The following is a 22,365-nucleotide window of genomic DNA, read 5'->3' as shown; positions in this document are numbered from 1 at the left end:
TTTGGACAGTACGAAAGACCTAGGCCCATGTAACTGAAATTTCTCTCCTTGAGCCAACTCTTAGGGTGATCTTCCTTTGACTTGTCCTGATGTCTGCATGATGGAGAAGAGGGGCTTTGCCTTCCGTTTTCTGTTCCTGCCCATCTCTGCCCTTCCCTCTGTGTTGCTCCCATTGTTCTCATCGTGCTTCGGTAGCAGTCCTCAATCGGAGTTCTCAGTTCTCCTTACTTGGTGGGGGAGCCAGGAGCCACAGAGGGATCACCAAGGGGCCATAATTTAAAATATGTCGGAGCTCCCAAGAGAATGCTGACTTCTTCCATAGCCTTGATTTGAACCAAAGTAACTGAAGAGAATATTGAGTTAGCCAAAAAGTCCATTTGGATTTTTCATAAACAGTTATAGAAAAACCCAAACAAATTTTCTGGCCAACCCAAGAGCTGAAGGAGAGAGTTGCAGGCAAGCACAGATGTTGTCATGGGTCTTAAGACAGACCTGAAGGATTCTAACCCTGAGCTCCAAGATCTCACATCACTAACACTTTCTCCAACAGCCTAAGCGTTGTGCTCTTTGACTGAATTTTGTTTGCAGTCTACCCAACCTTTTTACTCATCTGGATTTTTAGGACTCAGTTTTTTAGTCAGTTCAGTTCAGTCGCTCAGTCATGTCGAACTCTGCAACTCCATGGACTGCAGCACGCCAGGCTTCCCTGTCATCACCAGCTCCAGGAACTTGCTCAAACTCATGTCCATCAAGTCGGGTGGTGCCATCCAACCATCTCATCCTCTGTCGTCCCCTTCTCCTCCTGCCTTCAATCTTTCTCAACATCAGAGTCTTTTCAAATGAGTCAGTTCTTTGCATCAGATGGCCAAAGTATTGGAGTTTGAGCTTCAGCATCAATCCTTCCAATGAATACTCAGGACTGATTTCCTTTAGGATTGTCTGGTTTGATCTCCTTGCAGTCCAAGGGACTCTCAAGAGTCTTCTCCAATACCACAGTTCAAAAGCATCAATTGAGTTGAGTCCAACTCAGTTGAGTCCTAAAATATAAATTTCCTGCCCCTATCAGTAAGCAGTTACTTTGTGAGCATGCTATTTTTTTGCATTTTCTAGGCTGTGAAAATAACATTGCTGATATGCCTATTAAAGACACACACCACTTGCCTTTAGCAAAGACATCTGTCTTTTTCAGCAGTCACAGCACTTTCTAAAATTCTTGACAGATTATTTGTGCCAGTTTTTCCCAGAGCACAGAGGGCCTCATTCCTGTTCTCCACCCTGAGCTCCTTTCAGGGGGTGTTGAAGGTCAGCAGCTGCAGCAGCTCATGGTTTAATCCTTGTAGAGGTAGATGGCAAGTGCCAGTTTGTAGTTGGCAAGGTGAAATGCCCTTGCCAACTTGTATTATAGGCGGGCTTCCTAGGTGGCACGGTGGTAAAACATTTGCCTGCCAATGCAGGAGACGTGAGTTCAATCCCTGGGTCAGGCAGATCCCTTGGAGAAGGAAAAGGCAACCCATTCCAGTATTCTCACCTGAAGAATCCCATGGACAGAGGAGCCTGGTGGGCTACAGTCCATGTGGTCACAAAGAGTTGGTCATGAATGAGCACACACGCCTCCTCATAATGAGCACTCCGCTCTGTGCATCTGTGATTTCCCTCTCAGCATGATGCTCTTTGAACACTTCCGGTTACATCACTCCTCACAGTATCCTGTGATTAAAGGAGCAGGCGGGAGGCTTAGGGGTAGATGAACAGCTGAGGCCCTGGTTAAGTGACCCGGCCAAGGACTCGCAGCTCAGAAGTGGCAGCACCAGGACTAGAGAGACCCCCAAGCCTTCTCAACCTTCATTCCTATTAGAGGGATGTGTTTCAATATAAATATACTTGAATAATTTTTAAAGCAAATTTTTACTTTCCATCCCTTTTTAACTAGAAAATTTCATTCTCCGGTTCGGTTCAGTTCAGTCGCTCAGTCGTGTCCGACTCTTTGCGACCCCATGACCTGCAGCACGCCAGGTCCATCACCAACTCCCGGAGTCCACCCAAACCCACGTCCATTGAGTCGGTAATGCCATCCAACGATCTCATCCTCTGTCATCCCCTTCTCCTCCTGCTCTCAATCTTTCCCAACATCAGGGTCTTTTCTAATGAGTCAGCTCTTAGCATCAGGTGGCCAAAGTATTGGAGTTTCAGCTTCAATATCAGTCCTTCCAATGAACACCCAGGACTGATCTCCTTTAGGATGGACTGGTTGGATCTCTTTGCAGTCCAAGGGACTCTCAAGAGTCTTCTCCAACACCACAGTTCAAAAGCATCAACTCTTCGGCACTTTCTTTATAGTCCAACTCTTACATCCATACATGACCAGTGGAAAAACCATAGCCTTGACTAGATGAAGGAGTAAGCATCTTTTAATTTCATGCTGAAATTTCATTCTTATGGAGGCTAAAATAGTTATTCGAGTCATTTAAATTACAAAATTAACAATGTGTGCTTTTCAATAGAAACACCAACTAGTTATTAAAATTACAGTACCTCAATGTACCTAAATGGTGCTTTATTAAAAATACAGATATGCATTCTTTTCTGTTTTCAGTCTGAATTCAAAGTATACAGTCAAATAGTATAGGTTTAAATCCTAAAAAGCCTTGGCTTGTCTCATACTTATACTTTAAAAATATCTGATAGTCTCTTTCCCATTTTCTTTAAACTGGGTATATGTCTACAGTTTGTTCAGATGAAATAGTTTATGTATTTCAGATATAAAATATGAAGCACATAATAGTATATGCTTAGTTATAAAGGCTTTTTGCTATACTGCAAAACCAATCATGCAGAATTTGTATATTAAAGATATTGCTTTAAGTTTAGTCTAGTTGAATAGCTAAATGCAGATTCTCTAAGGAATTACATCTTTCTTATTCTGAAACACATGTATCTACATGGAAGTCCTCTCCAGCACAGAGGAACTTATGACCATGGAGAAACACATCTAAGATATCTTTAAAGGAGCAAAATCTCCCAGCGTTTTCCATGGCTCTTCATTTGAACATTCACTCTGTATCTTGGGGCTTGTTCTGTAATCTCCAGGAAATTGTTTTTAAAACAAATACAAACCAAGGCGCTTGAGGACTCTAGGGTAGGATGTCCATCTCAGGAAGATGTAGCTGCAAGCAGGAGTCCTCGTGCCACTCTGGCAGCCATAAACCCTCGTTCCATTGCCCTAGTTTAATTCTTAACCCATATTTCAGACTTAAGTGGCCCAGGCCCCCAGGGTCCACTGAGCTGAGGACGCCTGCATAGGTGTAGAGCCTAGATGAACGTCACCAGCTGTCTCTCTCTCTCATTGGCTTCCCCATCTACTTTCTGTAATGCCCTTCTTGTTTCTCATTGTGTTTTTATTTCTGTTCTCTGACCTTCCTTGCAGTTTCATTTTATATCAGTATGTCCTTGTTGGGCCATCTGGACAAGTGCTTGCCTATTTGGAGAAACTGTTTTCACTTTGGGGCTTTGTGGGCTTCCCTTGTGGCTCAGCTGGTAAACAATCTGCCTGCAATGCTAGAGACCTGCGTTTAATCCCTGAGTTGGGAAGATCCCCTGGGAAAGGGAAAGGCTACCCACTCAAGTATTCTGGCCTGGAGAATTCCATGGACTGTATAGTTCATGGGGTGGCAAAGAGTCGGATACTACTGAGCGACTTTCACTTTCACTTGGGCTTTATACTGTTTGCAGAGTTTCTCTTCCTTTCTCTTTGAAATACTATTAGACATTACTTTCTGTGTCTGTGAATCAGGCTTGCAAACAGGAGAGCTACATATATTAAATCTCATTGAAAGGAATCTTCCCTGTTTTGCCATAGATATGAGTTGCTATGATGCAAATATATATTTGACACTTGCTGAAGGAAACCCTCACACTTCCTGAAGCTTTAGACAAGAACCAGTAATCTTTAAATTCTGTCATGAAATTCTAGAAGCTGCCAATTTTTAAGGTCCCCTTGGCATTTATATTTTAGGACATAAGCACTTAGAGTTCGGAAGCTAAGTGGTAGGCCAGCAGACTCCCGCAGCAGACACAAGCATTGCCATTTAGATTGACTTGTCTTAGGATTTGTCACTGAGGCTCTCAGTGTTCCAGAAAGAAGAGAGAAAGTGGGACAAAGCATTTGAATTTGTTAAGCACGGTGGGAATCCTGCCAAAGAATGATCTCTCAAGGACTGAAAAATTGACACATTAAACTGACATGGAAAGAGCTAAAAGTGAAGACCAGGAAAATATAAGTCTATATACATGGTAGCTCCTCATCCCAGTAGCTAACATCACTAACAACTTAACCAATATAAGGACTTATTTAGAGAACAAAATGGCTGAGTATGATATATATATACTATTGTTTTTAAGCAGCGTTAACTCCAGGCTGATTGATGTTGATGATAATACCCTCCATATATGATTATTTCATCTGATGCCGCATATATCCCTTATGTCTGAGTAATGAAGTGCACACAAAAATAACCTTTGGGGGCCTTCACCATTTATTTCCATTCAGGAGAGAGTGAAATGTTTTATCACTTACAGATAGAGTGTTTGATTTATAAAAGGCCTCATCTTGAGAATATCTTTCTTTTAAAAATGCCAAACATTGTAATGCCTTTCATCTTTTAAGGACTAAGAATTTGGTACCTAGCAATGTTTTATATTCTAAGACCTTATTCCCAACAAGCCATGTGACATGTAGAAACCATATTGTTCAGGAGCACTTAGATGGCGGTGTTGCTGAATGTCTGTCTGCCTAGTGTGTTAAGATGTCATTATGGGAGGCTTTAAATGATTATAAAGTTAAATCTACTTACAGAGACTTCAACATAGTAGTGTTTGTTTTTTTTTTCTGTCGACTAGAAAGGGCAATGGTTGCTGAAGATATGCTGCCGGAAAAACCTCTGCCCAACTGGAGACAGCATCAGCTGTCCACATTCAGGGAATTTAGATAGTCAAACCATCACTTTTGAGGGCTTCCCAGGTGGCACAGTGGTAAAGAACCCACCTGCCAATGCAGGAGACGCAAGAGACATGAGTCTGATCCCTGGGTCGAGAAGATCCTGTGGAGAAGGAAAAAACAACTCACTCCAGTATTCTTGCCTGGAAAATTCCATGGTCAGGGAAGCCTGGTCAGCCACAGTCCAAGGGCTGCAAAAGAGCGACATGACTGAGCACATACACACACCCCGTAGACTTTGAGAGCCGTCAGCCATAGAAGTTATGGGCTTCTCCTGCCGTTTGCCAGCAGAGCATCTTAATAATAGAAAGACTTAATTCATGGGCAAAATGCCAATTCTAATGACTTTAAATCTTGATGTCCTGTAGATGCATCTGTTTTTGTGTGTGAATGACTCTGGCTATTAACTATCAGAACAAACTTAATCGAGTTTCATCTGTTTGGATATCATAACCAAAACCTGTGAGAACATATCCACCAGAAAATTTGATGTTCTACAGGTACAGGAAGGTTAGAGGTGCAGGATTAAGGGCAGAGAGCAATGTAGATTTAGAGCAGTAGCATCAGTGTTTCAGATATGCAGAGTCTTCAAAAAAACACTCAAAGCAAGGAAGTTGAGTCTCTCTACATCTTCCTTTGAGAACAGCCCACAAGAATTATTCTTTCAGTTAGGGATTATTCCTGTGAGTAATTTCTAATGTGTGTAAGAGTAAAGGATTCTTCTGACGTGGCACAATTCAGTTGGGGTTATTGAGGATCAACCCTAGGGAAACCTATTAAAAAAAAAAAAAGATGCTATTGTGATCCCGTTGTTGTGTCCTAGCATCTGGCTGCCTTTAATTGACAGACAGATGGGGTTGACCCTGGAGTGGTACTCACTACATTAGGTCATTCGTTGCTATAGAACTATTTAGTTGGTCTACTTCAGTCATTATTCGCAGACATTTATTCAGCGCTTAGTCTTGGCCAGGCATTGTGCTGAACACACAAATATGAAAGAGACCTAGTTCTGATTCAGCCTCAGGTTTGAAGCCAGATTTCCTACTAAATGTATGTATCCTTCCTTCCATTGCTTGTCTCTACCTGTGTTTTCCATACTCATTGTTTTCAGACATGGTTATTTCTCCTTAGGAGAGTGATAGTAAATGAGATAACATTTTCTTTAAATGAACTTTTTACTGTATTGGTAATTTGGGATGAAGCTTCCTAATTTTCAAAAGCTAATATCTGACTTTAGTAAAGACAGCATTATAATATACTGGGAACTAGATGGTAAACAGACTCTTGGTGGAAAAGGGGTGGGGGGGGCAAAAGTTTTAGAACATGATAATCAAAAACCTGGAATCTAAATTAGAGAGAGTAACAAATTCAGATCTCACATTTGGAATATCTTACTGCCTATTTGGTACAGATCTGTACTCTGGTTATCTAAAACTACATATTTTGAAAAACTAAAAAGTCTATTAAACATATTATTCTAATACTGCAGCAGTTGACATCGCTCATGTGTTGCTGGCTAGATTTAAAACCGTTTAACTTACTTGAAGAAATTGGTTCTTGTACATCTAAAACTAATATACTGTTATATGTCAGTTATATCTCAGTCTTAAAAATTTAAGATAAAAAAAAAAAGAAATTTATTCCTGCTCTGTTTTCTGAAGATCTGTGATTTACTTAAAATTGTTAGCCTTAATTGATAGATAAATTGGACTTCATCAAAATTTAAAACTTTTGTGCTTCAAAGGACACTATCAAGAGACTAAAAAACAACCACAAAGTGGAAGAAAACATTTGCAAATTGTGTATCTGATAAGAGACTTGTATCCAGAATACGTGAAGAACCCTTACAACTCAATCATAAAAGTGTTGTATTGGCCAAAAAGTTCATTTTGGGGTTTTTCCATAAAATATTATAGGAAAAACCAAAATGAACTTTTGACCAACCCAATAATTATGGGGCTTCCCTGGTGGCTCAGATGGTAAAGAATCTGCCTGCAACACGGGAGACCTGGGTTCAGTCCCTAAGTTGGGAAGATCCCTTAGAGGAGGAAATGGCAATCCACTCCAGTATTCTTGCCTGGAGAATCCCCATGGACAGAGGATCCTGGTGGGTTACAGTTTATTGAGGTCACCGAGTAGGACACGACTGAGCAACTAACACTTGATAATTATGTTACTAGTTCATTAACTTTTGATAGTCCTACATTTTTTGGTGTTTTCTTGGGATGGATGTTTGCTCAGTCATGTGGAAGGAAGACAGTAGGGTAACAGCTGACTTCTTTCTGATTTTGCACAAGTCTCAGTTCACCCCTGCAGCTCTCATCAGAGAGAGTGGTGGGGGCTACGGGAGTGGGTCTCTAGGCTTTTGCAGCCACGCCCAGCAGCCCCTTCCAGCCTCCTCCTCCAAGAACCCTGTGCTGCCCAGCCGCAGGGGCCTGTCCTCTTGCTCCCATGCTCCGCAGCCCTTCCTTCCCCACGATGTTCCAGCTCCCTAGATTCTGCCCTTCTCACCCCTCTAGCCACCCACCCACCTAGTAAGACCATCTCAATTCTAGCGTCTTTCCACAGCCTTTCTGAAAAATCAATGGCACCTTCATCTGAGTGCCTTGAATTTTTCAGACACCCCTGAGTCAGCACCTGTATGGCGTTACATATTCTCGTTTGTTGTAAGTCTGTTTCCTTAGGTAGACCCTGAACCCCTTGCGGCCAGACACCACGTCTCCTTCACCTCCTTAGCTTCAGCTGAATTGCCCAGCCGCAGTAGGTGCTCAGTAAATGTCTTACCGATTGAACTGTTAGACTGGGTGAAGCTTTGTCTTTAAGAGAATGGTGGGGAAAGTGGTCCCAAAGTACCTGCAAGAACGGGATCTGACTGTATCATGTACATTTCAAAGTGAGGCAACAGAAACGTGGGCTGCAGTAAAGGCGCTTTGTGCTGCTCAGGGAAAGGACCGGGTGACTACACAGGTTCCCAGTCTCACCCTCCCCTTCAAAGAAATAGATTCCGATTGCCAGCCTCTGCCATCATGCCTGGAAGTGATTGTATTTGCGTTCGCATATCCCACCCCTTTACATGCTTGGGATGCAACCATCTGATACTGACCCTAAATCATTAGCAAGTGACTCTCCATCCCCCTCAATGTACTTTCCATCTAATCAGTTCGCTGCCAGCTCACAGCCACAACCGCATGCCATTGGAATGATGCATCTGACCGCTAGCTGCTTTTAACCTAGTTCCATTTGAACTCGAGTCTCTCTTTTGGAAAAATTCAACCTTATTCCAGTCACCTTTGTGAGCCAAATGGATGAATTGAGTTTGTTGCTTTGATTTCTCCTTTTTGATGAACCTCCTTCCGGTTTGTTGTTTTGAATTTTTATTATGCTTGCTTTGTTTTCTTTCTTGCTCTCCCTTCTCTCATTTTGTTCTCTCCATTCTTCTCATTGGAGGCAATGAGCCGTCCAGCGGCCGGAACTCCCCTCTCCCTTACCGGCCAGACAGCCGCCCTCTCACTCCAACTTACGCTCAGGCCCCTAAACATTTCCATGTTCCAGGTAGGAGCTGACACGGTCCGTGTCTTGGTGTCCTGTCACGGTGTAGAATGTAGCCTTGTCGCTTCTGTCTCGTCTCCATCTCTCATGCTCTGTTCATTGAGATGCACACAGCTGATAACCGCTTAAATTGCAGTGTCTGACCTAGAGGGCCTTTCAGGAGCTGTGTATGGGAAATGCCAGGATTGTATTGAAAGTTTCCGTTTTCTCTAAAATTTGTAAAGTAGGGTGGGAGGCAGAAGGTGAAGGAAGGAGGGTTGAATCGCTTTATTTTGTTGTGACTAAAATGTTAATTTTACCCTTATATTGGAACCTTCTAAGCTACCTCTCTGTGGCTCACTGTCATTGACTATCATGATGGCAATCTGGTTATCTTCTCATTGTAAAGATTGAACCACAGCATTCTTGAAAGTACTTTTATTTTATCTGTTTGTCTTCAGCGTGGAGATTCTTTCTGTGGGCTTTTCAGAGAGCTGTAAAATTGAGTCATTTGGAGGGTCTTTCTGCAATGTATAATTAACTAACCCTCCATAGCCCGCAGAGAGATCTTGCAATTTAGGCTTGGCACTCTAAGCTTTGGTGTCATGGTGCAAACAGTAATTTGCCACCAGGAACTGGAAGAGTCAGAACCCATATCAATATCTTCATGTTTCGGGTCAGCTCAATGTGTGAAGACAAGATTGGCCATCAGAGGTCATGATATTATTTTTCCATCCCAAGTACATTGTTTTGCTTCTTTTAGCTACTGAAAGTAGTCTAATAAATGACCGTTATGTTAATGTTAGCATACATATTTGGAATCCGTATTAGTTTTTTCTCTTTTGAGAAAAACTTAATAAACTTAAAAACTTAATAAACAAAGTTCAATAGGATTCATACCCCTGAGATACGACTGCCTTTTTAAAAAAGAAAAAGTTTCATCAAACCTTGAAAATCAGTGTTGTACATTTGTGGCTTTTTCGCAAGAATCCAGTACCCAAGGTTCTGGGGAAACCTTTTGAAACCTCCCAAGTATTTGCAGTCGAAGTGAAATGGTTGTATAATCAAATGGGGCTCGGTATAAAAATGTGAATAATATTTGGCATCTCTTTTTCTTTTTTTTTTAAATTTGGCCTGTGCACGTTAGGATTTTGTCCAACATCTTGTCAATACATCAGATTAGCCTTGCACGTAAAAACTGTTTCTGTGTTTTACAAGAAGGTTCTCTTAATTTTACTTCATCGCTTTCCACTGCTCCACTCATTAGTTGAAAAGTAAATTGAGCTGCTAGTCGCTACTGGGAGCTCAATTTCTAGACAGTAGCAATTTGGGGATTTTCCCCAAACTGGTTATGTCTTCCTCACCATCACAGTATCTCCGCTGCTTGCATTTCTCCCCGTTTTAACTCCACTTTTACTGAAGTGTGTATTTGAAATAAATGGCTCATGAGTGAGTGACATCTCTCTGTATCCTAAGATGTATTACAAAGGATTCCATGTCACATGTCTATAGTAATTCACTCATTTCTATAATTTCTTCTTTGGTAACCTCAGTCTTTGTAATACAAAAGTCAACCTTCTGGGTTATTTTTGTTCAAGAGTCTTCAGTTCGGTTTGCCTCTGGGTTGATCTGTTTTTCCCATCGCTGAACAGGTTCCCATAATCACTCACCTTTGCTTTTCATTTCCACAGATCAAGGGATCAACATTTACCGAAAACCACCCATCTACAAACAGCATGGTAAAACCCACTTTCCTCCATGTAGCTTTTAAGTAGCAACGTCGGCTCAACTCTTTGCTGTCCTCTGAAACGTTCATCTGCTGTTGCTTTTGAGAATCAAACTGGGGTGTCCAGCATGTTATGCCTTTACGATCTGCTAAGATGCAAATACCGTAAAGTTGGTTTTCCTAGACAGAAAACACCGAGCCTTTTTCTGAGCCCATCAACATGTATCATTTCACTCATACAGGAGGGGAAGTATGGTCACACAGTCATTCACAAACACCCTCACAAGACTTTTTTGGGGGGAGGCGGGGATCAAAGAACTTAACCAACCTCTCTGATAATTTTGATGAGCTTGCAGTTTAACTAATTAAAACTAGTGAACACTAGCTATGTAAAAAATTCATTTGACCAAGGGAACTCCCTGGTGTTCCAGTGGTTAGGATTCCACACTTCTGCTCCAGGGGGCATGGACTCAGTCCCTGGTTGGGGAACTAAGATCCCACAAGCTTCACAGCTAAAAAAAAAAAAAGAGAAAATGAATTAATTAATTTGACCAAACCCCCATCAGCCTGACTGTCCAGTTCCCCAGTTTCTGATGGGGCATGCAGACGTCTGCGCCCTGTGGTAGAGTGGACCAGCCTCACGCTGAGACACAGGCCCTGGCCTTGGTCCCAGCTCGTCACATAAACCATTCTGAGATATCACAGATGAAATTTCTGTCCCTCAGTCTCCTCGTCTGCAAAAGCCAGTGCATGAGGCCAGCTTGTCTCTGAAATTCTCGCAAACTAAGAACCACTAACGTGGATCTAGAACTGTGTTTTCCTTTTCTGGGAATATAGAATTTTTAAACCCAGGAAATAGTATTACCCTTTGCAAGTCACTATTCCCTCGACCATTTTTAGGTCTCTGTGGATTCCGCTGCTGTAAATCTTCATGAATAGGTAGAAAGCCAAGACTTTGGGTGATTTCAGAAAATTGTACCCAAATTGTGCCTGGAAATTTGAAGGCTGCCTTTAGAATCCAGTTGACATTAATGTATCCTGAAGGCTTAGGATGACATGAAAAGCAAATAAAGTTGAAATGCAAAGAGGAAAAAAAATTCGGGGCAGCATTATAGGGGAAAAAAGAGAAAATAGGTATTGTAATGACTCCAGGACTAGGTTTTTTTTTTTCCTTCATCTGTGTTTTTCTTTTTTAGGAGTTTACACCTTGTGCTTGCTTTTTTAAGTTTGTTAACATTGTTTTTGTTTGCTTTTTTATGGTTTAATGTCTTCTCACCCACTCATTAACATGTGAATGTTTACTGACCACCAATTCTAATGCGTAAGTACTGTTTGAAGTCTGGCTTTTTTTTTTTTTTTTTTAATTTAAGAATAAGATTCCCAGTTTGATTTATCAGAAACTTTATTTATTTAGAGACTTTTTCTTTAAATACTAAAATCTCTAAGATCCTGTCTCTCCAGACAAAAATAATCAAATAAGATTTAAAGAGATTGGATAATGTTAGGTTATTTATTTGGAAGGAATTGACTTCTTTTTGTGACATTGACTTTATGCTTTACTTTCTATCAGTCTATCGGAATTAAGAGTAACACAAGCAGAGGGGTACATCCAAAGGACTTTCTGCAAGAGAGCAGTTCTGTGTGATAGAAAAAGATGTCATACCATACCAAAAGCTGATGTCTGTGCTCTGTGCGTTTCGAAAATGCTAGATTTAAATAAAGTCACACTTCTCATTCTTTAACACGCTAACACCTATTATCCTTCTTTAAGAAGAGGATATACAAGGCAGTGTTTTCCAAGCTGATTTTATCTTTTTTCCTCATAAGATTAGAGATTAAGAAAAACACTGTTCCATCTCTAACTGAGAATTTACCCCTTTTTAATATATGGCAACCTCGATCAAGTTACTTAACCAAAATGAGACTCAGAGATTACTTTAAAAATGAGCAATTGGAGCTGAAAATTCAAAAAGTTACTTCCAGATTTAAGAACCTTCGGAGAAGGTAATGGCAACCCACTCCAGTACTCTTGCCTGGAAAATCCCATGGGCAGAGGAGCCTGGTAGGCTGCAGTCCATGGGATCGCTAAGAGCCGGACATGACTGAGAGACTTCACTTTCACTTTTCACTTTCATGCATTAGAGAAGGAAATGGCAACCCACTCCAGTGTTCTTGCCTGGAGAATCCCAGGGATGGGGGAGCCTGGTGGGCTGCCGGCTATGGGGTCGCACAGAGTTGGACACGACCGAAGCAACTTAGCAGCAGCAGTAGCAGCAGCAAGCTCCGGAAGGGGGCCAAGTTGTATCTATGGTATATAAATACATATTATTAATACATTTAAAAATGTTTAGTAACATCACAGATCAGTTTGCAAAATTAGCCAGAGTCAGAGTCTGACCATTTAGCCTGGCTTGTTTCTGTGATTACATTTGGGGCTCTAAGCCAGTGACCCCTCCTGTAAGCACAGCCATTAAGCACACTGTGAACCAATGGTGCTCCTAGTCCGATTTTGTTGTTTTAAAGTTGGATGACTCACTTGTATATGCAGACCCTTGAACAGAATGACCAAATGGATACGGCAAACCTAAGTCTCAAGGCTAATTCCTGCAAACTGATAGTGAACTTTCCTGCTGCCATTTCACCTGGTACTCAAGGACACATATATAATATGCAAGGATTAAAATGAACCGGATCAATTTTTTTATGGCTAAGAAGCCACAAAGATCCAAAACCAACTCTCTTACAATTAACACCTACAGTCAAATGACAGTGTCATGCATTTTACTTACCTCTTTAATTTCAAATGACTAATTCAAGTTTCTAATTGCTCTAGAAGAGTACTGTCCAATGGAATGTTCTGTGATGATGGGAAATGTTCTTTAATTATGCCATCCAATACAGTGGCCGCTAATCACAGGTTGATCACATAAAATGTGGCTAGTGTAGCTGAGGAACTGAATTTTAATTTTATTAATCATTTTGGTTTATTTAATTGCATTAATTTAAATGTAAATAGCCACACATAGCTCAAGCTAGTATTGGACAGCACAGCTCTAGAACAAGGTTTTTTCAGATGTAGAATAGATGTGGAGTGAAGCTTTGCTTCTGGCAGAACACAAGGAAGATGAGTTGTCACCCAGGCACTGTTAGTGACTGGGTGATTGATAATGGTGATAAGCAGCTATCTGGAGTTGACACTTTGGCCAGAGCACAAGAAAGCGATGTCAGAGAGTTGTACCACTGTGGCCTTGCAGACCGAGAGCTAAGCTGCCCCTGATTCCCATCCAGATGCAGCTGCCTTGGCAGCCCAGAGCAAATCTTCGGAAGACATCATCAAGTTTTCCAAGTTCCCAGCAGCCCAGGCTCCAGACCCCAGCGAGATTCCAAAGATTGAGACGGAGCACTGGCCTGGTCCCCCCTCACTTGCCGCCGTAGGTATGCCGCTGTTGCAGCTAAGCCAAATGGACGGATTGCTAGGCGATTTCAAAATGAAATGCTTAAAAAGTATGCAGGGAAATGTGTAAAGATTCTAAGAAAAGTATGACCAAGAGGTAGAAGAGGGAGAAGAACTAATGTAGTATTAAGATGTGTGCAGAATACTTCCAAGTTACAAAAACCCAACCACCAGAGCCTTACGCTAACCAAACCCGAAAAGGGGCAGAACTGGTCTAAAACAGGTGTTTTGTGTGGACTCTCAGTGGTTGTTGTAAAATCAGTAACTCTTTTGAATGTAGCTGAATCAAAGCCTCCTGCCTTGAACTTTATAGTTATAGTGAGTGAATTTACTGAGTGTCCACAGAAGCGTGACTTCTTTGAATTAAATTTGTTTTAGACGATTTCTGGGTTGTAATTAAAGTTCTTAACAACCAGTTGTAACACTGAAGCACTTTCATTTTTCTTGCCTGATCACGTTCTCCATTACTAAGAAGGGCTGTTACGGAGTAGCAGGTGTTCTGGAATATTGCTCGTGCAAAGTTACATGATTTCACATCTGTCATTTCCATGACTTCTGTGCTAATGTCACATTTGAGCTGTTTCATTCTTTGCTTTGAACCGCACATTTATGCTTTAGAGTTGTGTCTCTGTCTTTACTGTTTTGTCATTAGTTACATCACTTGACCCTAAAAAATGCTGTCGGCAAACTCATAAGCTGCTACTGAAAATTTAGTGAGTCAGCTTTACAAAGATATGACTGTATTATCATATTTCTGTTGACAACCTAAAGGCCTTCAATTTTCCAAAACTCCCAAATTTTCTTCATCCTATTTTGTTATCAAGTTATTTTTAGAATAACTTTTACAAGCAATATAAGTGGACTTTAAAGCAATTGATAGTTACAGAAATGGTTGAAGGAAAAATCTACCTCCTTGGTTCATTATTCACATGTATTTTATACATTATGTTGGCTTAAGGTGTCTCTATTGCTAGTTCTTACAGACTTTTACTAGTGTAGATTAAAGTGAGAAAATTCACATTGCCATTTAAAAACTAAAACGATCATCAGCTTTTTTCTGCTAGTCCACATCCTTCAGGCAGTTCTTAGGGCTAACTGAGATTCCTGGTTCAGTCATGTTGCTTAGTGGGGACATTAAACAGCTAAACTTTGGGGAAGAATTAACATTTTATTGTTATCAACTGTCAACAGTAAATAGTTTAAAGCTCTTTGGGTTTCCAAAATGAAGAAAACTTCTGGTCCATTAATCAAAATGATGAAGACTGAAACTATTAAAGTTTATTTTGATTAGATTAGCAAGCGTTCCTGTTTCCTCCCACAGCCAGATTAATCCAGGCAACATAGGAAAACAGTAATTATCTTACTTTTCCAACCATTCAGACAGATTCCTCCTTTCTACCCCAGCTCCTTCTTTCCAGGAAGCTTAAAATTTGTACATTATCTGCTATATTATACTGAAATAAGTAACTTCATAGCTGCAGTAACCCTTTTTATGGATCCATTCTTATAAAACTTTTTTGGACCATTTTCTAAGAGACGGAAGACAAGGAAACATTAGAGACCCATCCCTTAAAAGAAAAAATAAAGCATGCTTTTTAATAAATTTATTGAAAGTAGAGGGCAGGGTGATAGTGTGGTGACAAATCTAAATATTCAGAAAAAGGGAAAACTATAAGATTTTCAAACTCCTCACAAGAAAGTGACTATCTTACCTATTTGATGATAGCTAGATGAATTTGGGTTCCTCTGTGTTTGAACACTGACCCCAGGGACATCAAAATAATAACTATCGATGTCCCTCCCACCTATTATGGACACTCTGGCCTGTGGCACATGGGATGACATAGACCCAATCATAATCGCAATCCAGGTTCTAAGTGAGCAGATCAGATTTGTTCCAGGCCAAAATTCGCACCTTACTGAATCACACATTGCACTGGCTTGTCAAATAGGGCTCCCTGTCTCAAGAAGCCAGGCAGGGGTGCTGAATTGGTGGCAGGCTTTTTCTTTTTTTCTCTTGTGTTGTTCACGAATGCTGACGACCACTGCTGACTTTGCTCACCTGACGAGTTGAGCACAGTTGCTCTAATCCCTTGAGACCCAACCCCCCTTCCCTGGGGCTAACGTGAGAAGTTGTGTTTGCTGTGGAACTAGGAGCTGACACGAGACGCAGATCTAGTGGCCGAGAGGAAGAGGATGAAGAGCTTCTGAGACGCCGGCAGCTTCAAGAGGAGCAATTAATGAAGGTTTGTCCCTTAAACGACTTTGCTGAAGCCTTGGGTTCTGTGGATCCTTGTTATGGAATGACGACTGTGGGCGAGCCACCAAGATGAGCAAGAGGTAGGCCCAGACCTCTTGCTGTCAGGTAGGAGAGACGAGATGGGCACGTAGTGACTTTAAGGCAGAACATTTAGTGGGTTCTGGAAGAGAGCATGAGGAGGTTGGAGGTCAAATGGGCATGGAATAAATATTAGGGCTTCTTCAAGGAGAGCGAGACTCTGTGTGGGGCGTGTGGGTATGGTACCTGTGTTGAAAGGATGCTAAAAGGCCAGGCACAGCCCAAGTGTACTTCAAGGCGGTACAAAACCTTCCTTCCCTCACGCAGGCTGTGCTGAAGGAATTCCCTTGGAACAGAGCATTTCTCCAAGTCTTTCTTTGGACTCATAGGACCTTGTGTGTGTATCTGGGCCAGGAGAGAGAGATAAAGTAGACTCTCACCAAAGCACCCTCATGATAGCCTCTGTCTCTAGCATAGGCCTGCAGCATCCCAGAAGACCAAAGGAAGGGTAGTCAATTGTAGCCGGGGGTTGGGGGAGCTGAGAAATTGTAAACTCCTACTAACAAAGATTATTTTCCAAAGATACTTAATCATCTGGGGAAAGCACATATACTAGTTTATGGGGATACAAAGTTGCATGTATTATGTGCTCCCCGTTTTGTATGTTATGTGCATAGAAAAAGATTGCATGGGGTAGGTCAAAATGGCAATAGTGGTTATCCCTGGTGGATTATGGCCTGTTCTTTTTTCCTTCCAGATTTTTCTAGACTCTGTACAATGAGCATGCATTATTTTTCCCCTATTTTTTAAACAAATCAGTATAATTTCTTTTTAAAGGCTGCTATCCCTAAGCTTCCCTTCCCATATCAAAAATAGGTACACCCTCGCACACTGCCTCTTGAGTTTCCCTGCTGGCACTTTGGGGGTAAGGGGAGGGGGCAGAGAAAGGAGAACACTCTTCTGATGTGGAGCCTGGCTGAGGACAACCAAGCTTTGACATTGAAGAGGCCAAGTGGGGTTCAAGGTCCAAAACCTGGCTGACTTTTGGGGGAACCCCCAGGCTTGGGGACAATATGCTTCAGGCCTCTTTAGAGTCAGGACCTTCTTGCAGGATCCACTAAAAAGAAACTGCATCTCCCTGAAAGTGACTGCAGGCTCCACTTTCATTTTTTTTTCTCCATGAATAGCTCAACTCGGGCCTTGGCCAGTTGATCCTGAAAGAAGAGATGGAGAAGGAGAGGGAGAGCCGGGAGAGGGCCTCCCTGGCCGCCAGTCGCTATGATTCCCCCATCAACTCAGGTGAGCAGCAGACCCACTGCCTTCCCTGAGCTGGGAGCCGGCCACCTGCCTGTGGGGAACCTATCTTGACTGTTCCAGGGCTGCTCCAGCAAAGGAAGCATGACAGTCCTTTGGGGAGGAACACTTGGAGGGTGTCACGAACCAGGAGGGGTCAGGTTCCTTGTGCTGAGTCTACCTTCTAGAACATACATCTGAATCCATCTCAGAGGAAAGTGGCCAAAAGGAAGTTCTTACAGAGAACAGAATTCTTTTTTTTTTTTCAATGTTTTTGTCCACACTCTGCAACATGCAGGATTTTAATTCCCTGACCAGGGATCAAACCCATGTCTCCTGCCTTGGGAGTGCAGAGTCTCAACCACTGGAGTCCCAGAGAAGTCTGAGCACAGAGTGCTTTCTAACTGTAGAGAGCATGAACACTATTTTCTAAATATTTTCTATATTTTCTAATATATTCAGTGTAAGAGCTGAGGGCTAACAGTGATTTTTTGATACTTTTGAAAGAGATTACTCATCTGCTGGGCTGAAATAGTCTATCAGTAATTTTCCCCTGCTTACACTTATCATAAGCCAAATCTCTTTCAAGCTGTAAAATTTCTTCTCTCATGTTCTAAACTAGTGCATAATTTTCTCTCCTGAGGCTTCCTTTAAACATGTGTTTAGTATTTTCCTATGCAAATACTTCTGCTAAACATTACTTCATGTAATTGTCACAACATACCAAGAAGTACATGATATTATCATCCCCAATTTGTAGATCAGGAAACAAATTCAGGAAGTTTTAGTTACTTACTCAGTGTCACATTGCTGATAACTACAAAACTAAGATTAGGAGTCCAAGTGTTATAACCCCAGAGCCCACACTCTTAGCTGGAATGCCCTCCTACCTCTCATAGATGCTGACTGGTATTGATCTTAGATTAGGTAGCTTTCTAATCTTTAGAGTAAATCCTTCCAATTCTGCAGATCTGTTCTCTAAGAGTAAATAGCACTGCATCTACATGGGTCAAGCAGTGAAGACCTTAAAAGATGGAATACCAGGCCCAAAGATGCAGTGGTATTAAGTCACAGAGCCAGAATTCAAGCCCAGGTCCGCTGCCTCCAAAACCCAGCAGCATGAGGCATCCATGCTGCTGATCGGTGGGACACCTTTTTTCACAGGCCTTCCAGGAGTCTAGCAGTGGCTGGCCAGTAGACCCTGGTAACTTACATGTTGGCCTCCAGATCAGTTATCACTGCCATACCAGCCAGGGCTTGGGTCTATACATCCCAGTAGCCCTGGGTTCAAATCATTGCTCAGATCTTTACAAGCTGAGCAACCTCGGGCAAGTACTTAACTTCTCTTGGTCCCTATTTCTTCTCCTGTAAAATGGAAATAATATCAGCATTATTAGGATTGTGTTGAGGAGTCAGAGATAAAGCGTGCCAAGCATGTCTTTCTTCCCAACCCCTCCTTGATAATGTCACTGCCCACCCATTCCCTGTATCACCCAAATCTGGTGGTGTTTTGTCAACATTTGAGCCCAATATGAGGCTTCTCAGGTGGTGGTAGGGTTAAAGAACCCACCTGCTGATGCAGGAGACAGAAGAGATGAGGGTTTTGTGTTTTTTTTTTTTCCTTGTCTAAATCTTCTGCAGAGTAGAAGACACACTGGCAATTTCATGAAAGAATTACAGTTTCGGTTCCTAACAATTGCTTTTTAAAATCTTTCTCTTACTCAGCTTCACATGTTCTATCGTCCAAAACCGCATCTCTCCCTGGCTATGGAAGAAATGGGCTTCACCGGGTAAGATTTCTCAATGACTCGTTTCTGAGTTTCTTCCCTCTTCAGTCCTGGTTGAAATGTTGACGTACTGTCTGAATATATCTGACAATATGATCTCAGCGTTGGAATATAATGAAAATTGTAATCTCTCTGGTCTCCTGGTAAATCACTTTGAGTTACAGGCAAAATAAAATATTCTTTTGAGAGAAAGGGAAATTGACTTTAGATAAAACAATTGCCTATACAAATTATTCTTTTTGATGGTTTATTAAGTTATTGGCCAATTTTAAGTATGTTTGGAACAACTTATGAATGTGAATCTATGTTTTTAACTTTGTGTTTTATGAGATAAGTATATCCCATGACAATTTAACATCTGAATTAAGATATGCTGTAAGGACAAAACATTAGAAGTACAGAAACCTTCTTAGAAGTAAATCTCACCAATAGTTTTTATATTGATTGCATGTTAGAATGATAATATTTTGGAAGCCTTGGTTTCAGGAAAATATATTAAAAATTTTTTAAATAGCCTATAGAAGCTTGTGGGAAAACTGGATTGTGTGGCAAATTTCTACAATCAAGTAAAAAGTAATTATATACTGGAGCCCCTATCTCTGCTGTAAAATGATACAGGAAAGTTTGTCTCAACCTCGCTCCCCACAAAGCATAGAACAAGTGTAATTGTGTAGCTCTGATGCGGAGAAATGTGTTTTTATTTATCAGCAAGAGATACTTGCTTACCGAGGGTGTGAGCAGTAGCATTGAACATATACAACAGAGCCCAAGGATTTCATAGAAGAAATATGTAGGGGAAGTAATGGCAGTCCAGCAACTCAACTTGGAAGGAATTCTCAGGATTTTGTAAATCCTTTCTTCCCTTCCACCTGACCCCAAAATGAGGACTGTGAAGCGGGTTTTCTCATGGTGTGTTTCCCCTCCTTTCAGCCCGTTTCTACAGACTTCGCTCAGTACAACAGCTACGGGGACGTCAGCGGGGGAGCGCGAGGTGAGGCCCCAGCGCGGGCGCCGCTGACCACGCCCCGGTGGGGTGGGGCTGTGCTGCCGCAGGCGCACGGGCTGGACTCTGTGACATCCTGCAGTCAGACCACGTCTGTCCGTGAGCCAACATGTCAGTATCTCTACAGACATGAGACGACACCTTTTTCTAAGGGAAAAAGGAAAGCTACACACATTCCTTCCTTGTAGGAAGGAATTCACTGGCCCTACTATGTGCTGAGCACTGGAAGTAAAGTGATAAGCAAGCCGTCAGAATGCATGTTGCAGAGACAGACAGAGAAAGAGAAACTCTGAGATAGATGCTATGATTGGACATGCAAAGAAAAGGGAGCCACATCTTCAGGGTATCAACTTCCACGAGAAAGGGTATTTAAACTGATAGCTAAAACTGGGACAGGCATTTCTTGGCTTTAGGGAGCAACCGGGCAGTATGGGCAGAGACCCAGAGCTGGGGCAGAGCATGGCTCACGGGGGCATGTTTGGAGAATTGCAGTCGGATGTAATCTCTGTTTATGTTTCCGTATTTTTCTGTGGTTCTGCCCCTTCTGAGATTTTCTTTGTCTTTCCTTTCCAGACTACCAGGTATGGACCCCTGTCTTTCTCAAGTTGACTACATGGGCAAAACAGTCTTTTTCCAATCCAGACGTGCTCTTCTGCTACTCCAGAGAAGAGTTTCTTTTGAGAAGACCCTGATTTTTGGTTGATCCATCTCATTAGTCCACAGATGTGAAGAGCCATGAGCAGCAGGCATGCCTGGCACCCAGATCAAGCCAGTCCTGCAGGCTTTGCAGACAGGGCATGAACCAGGCCAGATGTTGAGGACTCTCTCACTCTGCCTTGGAGAGTCTTCTCCAGGGTGGAAGTGGCCCAGCATCAAGGGTTCACACATGTACAGCTGTATTTTCTTTTAATCATAACCACTCACTCCTTGAGGCCTTTTCCTCCTCTTTGTGGTCACAAATGAAACCCCTGTCTTGGCCAATAGGAAAGAGCTGCTGTATGTAGCTTTCCTTTTTCTCTTAGAACCTAAACCTAAAATGATGATGGAGAGTGAGAAAAGGGGAAAAGTGCAAAGAAAACTAAAATTTAAATTTAAAAAAAAGTCATAGACTTGGCGATTCTTTGATGTACCATGTACTTTCATGCATGCAGCCTACATTCAGGGATTAGTGAATAGTTATTAAGCCAGGATCTTTCATCTACTGGATTATAAGAGGGCAGTATTCCCAGTATCCTTGTTTTTGTTCAGCAAGGAGCTCATTTTGAAAACTCCATGGTAATTAAGATGACACAGCTGTAAAATGGCAGTGAGGATTTGAGATCCAGACAAGGAGGTCTGGGAGCCCGCCGAGCTCTGCCCCAGCTCCCCCACTGCCAGGGGCTCCTCCTGAAACCTGCTTCTCTGTTGCAGACCCTCCCAGATGGCCACATGCCTGGAATGAGGATGGACCGGGGCGTCTCCATGCCCAACATGTTGGAACCAAAGGCAAGCGTGGCTCTTCTTCTCTTTCCTCTCACCTGGAGATGAAACTGGGACGAAACCCCCGAAAGACTTGATTTTCTATCTTTTTCAGTACTGAGACCCGCTTGGCTCCAGCCTTGTCCATTAGTCAAGCTGTATCATAAAGCATCCTTCTATCCCTTTGGTTTTGTCTCACCAAGCCAGCAGGGTTAAACCCTCCCTGAGTTTGGTGCTATGTTCACAGTGACGTGCCAGCACTTCCCTCCTGTGACCTTGGTACTCACTCAGCCCCTGCCACGAGCACAGCAAAGCCTGCCCAGTACTACGTGGAGCAGCTGCAGCCCACCCCAGATAAGATGACCAACATGTCCCAACTTGCCCAGGACTCTCCTGGTTATAGCACCGAAAGTCTTGCATCCTGGGATCCTCCGCAATCCCCAGCAAACTGGGATCATTGGTCGCCCCAGCTGTAGAACATTCTGTGACTCTAGAGGTGTCCAAGGGGTGTGCCCCCTGGTGACCATAACTGGGAGTTATTTCAGTATGTCACCCACTAAATCACTGCTGCTGGGGCTGCATGGCTCCCTGGTTTCATGAGCTGGTCATGGAACAAGATTGTTGAGCCCAGCACAGGTGTCCTGCCATATACAAACGTGTACCTGTCATTTCAGTTCTCTTCTAATCTTTACCTTCATATCCAGTATATAGAAAGTGGGGTCCTTTCACTCAACCATGCCCTCCAGAGGCCCAATGCCACAGAGAAACAGGTGGGGATTGGGAATGTGTAAGAACCTGCCCCTGTCCACTGGAAGCTCGAGCGAGGAACACCCATCACTCCAATG

The 22,365-nt window shown here is 42.3% G+C and overlaps 1 protein-coding gene across 47 annotated transcripts in view; it reads left to right on the top strand.

Moving 5' to 3' along the window:
- Positions 1–22,365, top strand: part of ABLIM1 (actin binding LIM protein 1) — a 328,684-nt gene that overhangs the window by 299,455 nt on the left and 6,864 nt on the right. For 8 of the 47 annotated variants that reach the window (XM_086377797.1, XM_086377792.1, XM_086377810.1 and 5 more), the window contains 7 exons: positions 10,213–10,260; positions 13,536–13,682; positions 15,856–15,947; positions 17,167–17,278; positions 18,998–19,062; positions 19,990–20,050; positions 20,636–21,140. In XM_086377797.1, coding sequence (XP_086233923.1) covers positions 10,213–10,260; positions 13,536–13,682; positions 15,856–15,947; positions 17,167–17,278; positions 18,998–19,062; positions 19,990–20,050; positions 20,636–20,754 — 644 coding nt within the window. In that variant the 3' untranslated portion in view covers positions 20,755–21,140. Of the gene's footprint in view, positions 1–8,440; positions 8,546–10,212; positions 10,261–13,535; positions 13,683–15,855; positions 15,948–17,166; positions 17,279–18,997; positions 19,063–19,989; positions 20,450–20,635; positions 21,141–21,472; positions 21,548–22,365 lie in introns of those variants that run through there. The other 39 variants (XM_086377803.1, XM_086377794.1, XM_086377802.1 and 36 more) reach the window with 12 other exon arrangements.

This window comes from Bos grunniens, chromosome 26 (assembly GCF_055505025.1).
Source record: "Bos grunniens cultivar Pamir isolate PY7600 chromosome 26, Bosgru_T2T1.0, whole genome shotgun sequence".
NCBI classification, from domain to species: domain Eukaryota; kingdom Metazoa; phylum Chordata; class Mammalia; order Artiodactyla; family Bovidae; genus Bos; species Bos grunniens.
Note: the sequence above shows the minus strand (reverse complement) of the source record. Positions and strands in the feature narration are given on the sequence as shown.